Source organism: Oncorhynchus mykiss, chromosome 12 (assembly GCF_013265735.2).
Source record: "Oncorhynchus mykiss isolate Arlee chromosome 12, USDA_OmykA_1.1, whole genome shotgun sequence".
NCBI classification, from domain to species: domain Eukaryota; kingdom Metazoa; phylum Chordata; class Actinopteri; order Salmoniformes; family Salmonidae; genus Oncorhynchus; species Oncorhynchus mykiss.
The window spans coordinates 97,057,931-97,065,430 of NC_048576.1; the positions used below are offsets into that span (position 1 = coordinate 97,057,931).

The following is a 7,500-nucleotide window of genomic DNA, read 5'->3' on the forward strand; positions in this document are numbered from 1 at the left end:
CGGCGGTAAACAAACGTTTGGGGGAGGAAGTTGTGCTTCGTCTGGGTAGAGTCATTGAAGAAGATCAAATCAAATCACATTTTATTTGTCACATGCGCCAAATACAACAGGTGTAGTAGACCTTACAGTGAAATGCTGACTTACAAGCCCTTAACCAACAATACAGTTTTAAGAAAAAAAGTGTTAAGAAAGTATTTACTAAAATAAACTGAAGTATAATAAACCCAATGTATCCCTGGTAGTCTTTGGTATCCTAGAAGGGGAAAGGTGACAGCATCTTCCAATGCTCTATATACAGTCACTCACATTGGGTTAGTCAGTTAGTCAGTTAGTTAGTTAGTCAGTTAGTTAGTCAGTTAGTCAGTTAGTTAGTCAGTTAGTTAGTCAGTTAGTCAGTCAGTTAGTTAGTTAGTTAGTCAGTTAGTCCGTTAGTCCGTCAGTTAGTCAGTTAGTCAGTTAGTTAGTTAGTTAGTTAGTCAGTTAGTCAGTTAGTCAGTTAGTTAGTTAGTTAGTCAGTTAGTTCGTTAGTTAGTCAGTTAGTTAGTTAGTTAGTTAGTTAGTCAGTTAGTTAGTCAGTTAGTTAGTTAGTTAGTTAGTTAGTTAGTCAGTCAGTTAGTCAGTTAGTTAGTTAGTTTGTTAGTCAGTTTGTTAGTCAGTTTGTTAGTCAGTTAGTCAGTTAGTCAGTTAGTTAGTCAGTTAGTTAGTTAGTTAGTTAGTCAGTTAGTCAGTTAGTTCGTTAGTTAGTCAGTTAGTTAGTCAGTTAGTTAGTTAGTTAGTCAGTTAGTTAGTTAGTTAGTTAGTCAGTTAGTTAGTTAGTTAGTTAGTTAGTTAGTCAGTTAGTCAGTTAGTTGGTTAGTCAGTTAGTTAGTTAGTTAGTTTGTTTGTTAGTTAGTCAGTTAGTCAGTTTGTTAGTTAGTCAGTTTGTTAGTTAGTCAGTTAGTTAGTTAGTCAGTTAGTCAGTTAGTCAGTTAGTCAGTTAGTTAGTTAGTTAGTTAGTCAGTTAGTCAGTTAGTCAGTCAGTTAGTCAGTTAGTTAGTTAGTTAGTTAGTTAGTCAGTTAGTTAGTTAGTTAGTTAGTTAGTTAGTTAGTTAGTCAGTCAGTCAGTCAGTTAGTTAGTTAGTTAGTTAGCTTGTGATTATAATTATTATTTGACCCTGCTGGTTATCTATGAACGTTTCCTCCTAGGTTCCCTGCCTTTCTAGGGAGTTTTTCCTAGCCACCGTGCTTCTACATCTGCATTGCTTGATGTTTGGGGTTTCAGGCTGGGTTTCTGTACAGCATCTTGTGACATCAGCTGATGTACGAAGGCCTTTATAAATACATTTGTTTGTTTGATTGATTGGTTAGTTAGTTAGTTAGTTAGTTTATTTGTTTGTTTGTTAGTTAACCACCCGGGTTGAGGAACCAGGCTTCCAGCAGAACCAGAGGATCAGGGGGCATGAGCAGGGAGCCAACCTGACCACAGGACTCCTTTCTGGGGCAGCTGGAGGGAGAGACTGCTGGTGGGCTGGTGGAGCTAGAGACTAGATGTGTGTTCTCATATAGAAATTGCATGACTACATGTCTACATGACTACATACTGTGACATGTACAGTCTTATAAACCTTTATTTGATATTTCTAGATGTATCTTATTGATGTTACAATGTCTTGTTTCTAATGAGAGTATTTAGCAGTTTTTCTCCCTCGTTACTCAAGACAGTTGTGTCTGTGTTTACTGTTTAGTTGTAATATAACAAGAGATTTATAAACTGCCTTTTGTCATTTCTTTAACTTCAATAAATCCTGTTTCTGGTTGTTTCTTCTTCTCCTTGGAGGCTGTGTGGCTCTAACTGGTTTTGATAAAAGAAGAACTGACATGTTGGAAGCTGTTGTGAGAGTTTAGTTGGGGTATCTGGAGTCTATTGGAAAGCAAGCGGGTACAGAGACGTGTAGTTTCAGGAGAACGTCTGCTATCTGTGTCTCTGCCATGCACCTCTATTTAGATTTTTAGGGAGAGTATGGTCGTTCACCTGATGACCGGGGTCAGCCTGCAGGCGCCCGTCCAACCCAGATGACCAACCCAGATGACCCTGTGCCAATTGTGCACCGCCCTATGAAACTCCCGATCACGGCCGGTTGTGATACCTCTAGCACTGCGGTGCCTTAGACCCCTGCGCCACACGTGAGGCCCTAGTCTGAACATGTTAAGAGAAGTGCAGCCTGTCCTCTTTCAACATATACAGTAACAGAGTACCTGAAACTCTTGGTGAAGGGATACAGAGTGACTGATAGTCTTCGTGAAGTGATACAGAGTAACTGAAAGTCTTGGTGAAGGGATACAGAGTGACTGAAAGTCTTGGTGAAGGGATACAGAGTGACTGATAGTCTTTGTGAAGTGATACAGAGTAACTGAAAGTCTTGGTGAAGGGATACAGAGTAACTGAAAGTCTTGGTGAAGGGATACAGAGTGACTGAAAGTCTTGGTGAAGGGATACAGAGTGACTGAAAGTCTTGGTGAAGGGATACAGAGTGACTGAAAGTCTTGGTGAAGGGATACAGAGTGACTGAAAGTCTTGGTGAAGGGATACAGAGTAACTGAAAGTCTTGGTGAAGGGATACAGAGTGACTGAAAGTCTTGGTGAAGTGATACAGAGTGACTGAAAGTCTTGGTGAAGGGATACAGAGTACCTGAAAGTCTTGGTGAAGGGATACAGAGTGACTGAAAGTCTTGGTGAAGGGATACAGAGTGACTGAAACTCTTGATGAAGTGATACAGAGTGACTGATAGTCTTGGTGAAGTGATACAGAATGACTGATAGTCTTGGTGAAGGGATACAGAGTGACTGAAAGTCTTGGTGAAGTGATACAGAGTAACTGAAACTCTTGATGAAGTGATACAGAGTGACTGATAGTCTTGGTGAAGTGATACAGAATGACTGATAGTCTTGGTGAAGGGATACAGAGTGACTGAAAGTCTTGGTGAAGTGATACAGAGTGACTGATAGTCTTGGTGAAGTGATACAGAATGACTGATAGTCTTGGTGAAGGGATACAGAGTAACTGAAAGTCTTGGTGAAGGGATACAGAGTGACTGAAAGTATTGGTGAAGTGATACAGAGTAACTGAAAGTCTTGGTGAAGGGATACAGAGTGACTGAAAGTCTTGGTGAAGGGATACAGAGTGACTGAAAGTCTTGGTGAAGGGATACAGAGTGACTGAAAGTCTTGGTGAAGTGATACAGAGTAACTGAAAGTCTTGGTGAAGGGATACAGAGTAACTGAAAGTCTTGGTGAAGGGATACAGAGTGACTGAAAGTCTTGGTGAAGTGATACAGAGTAACTGAAAGTCTTGGTGAAGGGATACAGAGTGACTGAAAGTCTTGGTGAAGGGATACAGTCTAACTTGATAATGAACATGACAAGGACAACATTAAACGCGGAGTATTCACAATTACTTAAGAGCAGTGTAACCTATTCTCTTTCATTCTCTATTCTCCCCCGCTCTCGCTTACCTCCCCCTCTCTCGCCTCTCTCCTCTTCCCATCTCCTGACCCCCCGCTCCCTTCCCTTCCCTTCCCTTCCCTTCCCTTCCCTTCCCTTCCCTTCCCTTCCCCTCCCCTCCCCTCCCCTCCCCTCCCTCCCCTCCCCTCCCCTCCCCTCCCCTTCCCTTCCCTTCCCTTCCCTTCCCTTCCCTTCCCTTCCCTTCCCTTCCCTTCCCTTCCCTTCCCTTCCCTTCCCTCCCCTCCTTTCCCTTCCCTTCCCTTCCCTTCCCTTCCCCTCCCCTCCCCTCCCCTTCCCTTCCCTTCCCTTCCCTTCCCTTCCCTCCCCTCCTTTCCCTTCCCTTCCCTTCCCTTCCCTTCCTCCCTCAGCCTTCCCCCTCCAGTTGCCAGAACCAGGCCTTCCCGTCACCTGTCCGTTGTTCTGGACTGAGTTCGAAGGTCACTGCTACCGTTTCTTCCCTCTGAACCGTACCTGGGCCGAGGCTGACCTGTACTGTGCTGAATTCTCCAACGGTCTCAAGTCTGCCAAACTCACCTCCGTACACAGGTGAGAGGGATACCTGTCCATATGCACACACAAAGTTCCACACACTGCCACACTACAGGTGAGAGGACACACACACACACACACAGACACACACACACACACACACCGCACACACACACACACACACACACACACCGCACACACACACACACCGCACACACACACACACACACACACACACACACACACACACACACACACACACACACACACACACACACACACACACAACGCACACACACACACAACGCACACACACACCGCACACACACACACAGACACCTCTCTCTAACTCTAACCATCCCTTGTCTGAGTTCTCAGCTGGGAGGAGAATGTGTTTGTCTACGATCTCGTCAACAGCCGTATCCCAGGGATACCAACAGACATATGGATCGGCCTTCACGACAGGAGACAGGTAAGCACTGAGGGTTCAAACATTCCAGTATCTTTCCCAGAATTCCCAGGATTCTGGATTTCCTGCTTATTCCCTCCCAATTCCCGGAATCTTCTGGGTAGTTTTCCAGAAATCCTATTAAGCACCACTGCCAGGATAATCACTACCTCATATGTTGTCGACAAACACACTGTACTTGTCTTTTTAAGGTAATATACTCTGGAGTTGACATCTGCAGCAGTTATCATGAATTCAATCTCTGCAGATGTCTCCTCAGGCGTAATACAAAGAATCTTCCAACTAGGATTTATGGTACCAGTCAAAAGTTTGGACACACCTACTCATTCAAGGGTTTTTCTTTATTTTTACTATTTTCTACATTGTAGAATAATAGGGAAGACAGTAAAACTATGAAATAACACATATGGAATCAAGTAGTAACCAAAAATGTGTTAAACAAATTAAGACTGATTTTAGATTTTAGATTCTTCAAATTAGCCACCCTTTGCCTTGATGACAGCTTTTCACACTCTTGGCATTCTCTCAACCAGCTTCATCTGGAATGCTTTTCCCAGAGTCTTGAAGGAGTTCACACATATGCTGAGCACTTGTTGGCTGCTTTTCCTTCACTCTGCAGTCCAACTCATCCCAAACCATCTCAATTGGGTTGAGGTCAGGTGATTGTGGAGGCCAGGTCATCTGATGCAGTACTCCATCACTCTCCTTCTTGGTAAAATAGCCCTTACACAGCCTGGAGGTGTGTTGGGTCATTGTCCTGTTGAAAATCAAATGATAGTCTCACTAAGCGCAAATCAGATGTGGTGGCGTATTGCTGCAGAATGCTGTGGTAGCCATGCTGGTTAAGTGTGCCTTGAATTCTATATAAATCAAAGACAGTGTCACCAGCACAGCACCCCCACACCATCATACCTCCTCCTCCATGCTTCACGTTGGGAACCACGCATGCGCAGATCATCCGTTCACTTACTGCGTCTCACAAAGACACGGCGGTTGGAACCAAAAATATGGACTTGGTCTTTTACCAAATAGGGCTATTTTCTGCATACCACCCCTACCTTGTCACAACACAACCAATTGGCTGAAAGAAGGAAAGAAATTCCACAAATTTACTTTTAACAAGCACACCTGTTAATTGAAATGCATTCCAGGTGAAGCTGGTTGAGAGAATTCCGAGAGTGTACAAAGCTGTCATCAAGCCAAAGGCGGGCTACTTTGAAGAATCTCAAATATAAAATGATTTGATTTGTTTAACACTTTCTTGGTTACTACATGATTCCATATGTGTTATTTCATAGTGTTTATGTCTTAACTATTATTGTACAATGTAGAAAATAGTAAAACAAATTAAAAACCCTGTGTTGAAAACGCTGTGCCTTCTTCTCGGCACTAGAATAGATTTAGGAAGCTATAGAAATGCATGTATTAATGTTTACATTCGATTTGGACACTTTCATTATTTTACATAAAAATGTAAAATTAAAAAATATATATATACTTTTCTTTAAAGTAAACATTTTATAGATTACTATACATCTACCCAGCAAACCAAAATTGTTTTTGTGAAAGTTCCCAGAACATTCGTTAGGTTGCGGCAAATGTTCTCATAAGACAAAAACTATCCAGTTGTGCTAATGATAAGAAAATGTTTGTGTAAAACGTTTGTCTGATGTTTCCAGAACGTTCCCACTCACATTAAGTTGTGTCAGTGTGTTCTAAAAACATTATTACATCATCTGGAAACCTCATGAGAACGTTTGGGGAATTCTTCTTTGGTGATTGTTACATCATCTGGAAACCCCATGAGAACGTTTGGGGAATTCTTCTTTGGTGATTGTTACATCATCTGGAAACCCCATGAGAACGTTTGGGGAATTCTTCTTTGGTGATTGTTACATCATCTGGAAACCTCATGAGAACGTTTGGGGAATTCTTCTTTGGTGATTGTTACATCATCTGGAAACCTAATGAGAACGTTTGGGGACTTCTTCTTTGGTGATTGTTACATCATCTGGAAACCTCATGAGAACGTTTGGGGACTTCTTCTTTGGTGATTGTTACATCATCTGGAAACCTCATGAGAACGTTTGGGGAATTCTTCTTTGGTGATTGTTACATCATCTGGAAACCTCATGAGAACGTTTGGGGACTTCTTCTTTGGTGATTGTTACATCATCTGGAAACCTCATGAGAACGTTTGGGGAATTCTTCTTTGGTGATTGTTACATCATCTGGAAACCTCATGAGAACGTTTGGGGAATTCTTCTTTGGTGATTGTTACATCATCTGGAAACCTCATGAGAACGTTTGAGGAATTCTTCTTTGGTGATTGTTACATCATCTGGAAACCTAATGAGAACGTTAGGGGAATTCTTCTTTGGTGATTGTTACATCATCTGGAAACCTCATGAGAACGTTTGGGGAATTCTTCTTTGGTGATTGTTACATCATCTGGAAACCTCATGAGAACGTTTGGGGAATTCTTCTTTGGTGATTGTTACATCATCTGGAAACCTCATGAGAACGTTAGGGGAATTCTTCTTTGGTGATTGTTACATCATCTGGAAACCCCATGAGAACGTTTGGGGAATTCTTCTTTGGTGATTGTTACATCATCTGGAAACCCCATGAGAACGTTAGGGGAATTCTTCTTTGGTGATTGTTACAGATGTTGTGTATAACGTTTTAGTGAACGTTCGAACATTCCAATGAGATTTCAGTTAAAATTGTTTTCTGAATAATTATTTTAATGTTTTTGGGACGTTATAATCCTAATGTTAGATAAAACCCCAACTAGAAATGAATGGAAATCTAAGCTAATGTTCTAGGAACGTTCCCAGTTTGCTGGATATGCTAATAGATCCCAGAGGGTTTACTTCTAACAGTACCAGCAACTAGAACAGGTCATGGTAGAAATAGTTTTAGTTACTTAGCTCCGTGGTCCTGGAATTCTCTCCTGAACGTTTTTTAAATTTGATTATCTAGTTTTGTCGGTGGAGTTTAAACACTTGATCGATGTATATACCATAGAAGAGTGTAATTGTCTTTAGGACAGCTGTTT

General features: G+C 41.8%; 1 protein-coding gene across 1 annotated transcript in view; it reads left to right on the forward strand.

The window, feature by feature from the left end:
- LOC118937806 (C-type lectin domain family 19 member A-like) overlaps positions 1-7,500 on the forward strand; it is a 14,289-nt gene that overhangs the window by 3,090 nt on the left and 3,699 nt on the right. Inside the window, exons 4-5 of the mRNA XM_036939396.1 lie at positions 3,850-4,027; positions 4,349-4,442. Coding sequence (XP_036795291.1) covers positions 3,850-4,027; positions 4,349-4,442 — 272 coding nt within the window. The remainder of the gene's footprint in view (positions 1-3,849; positions 4,028-4,348; positions 4,443-7,500) is intronic.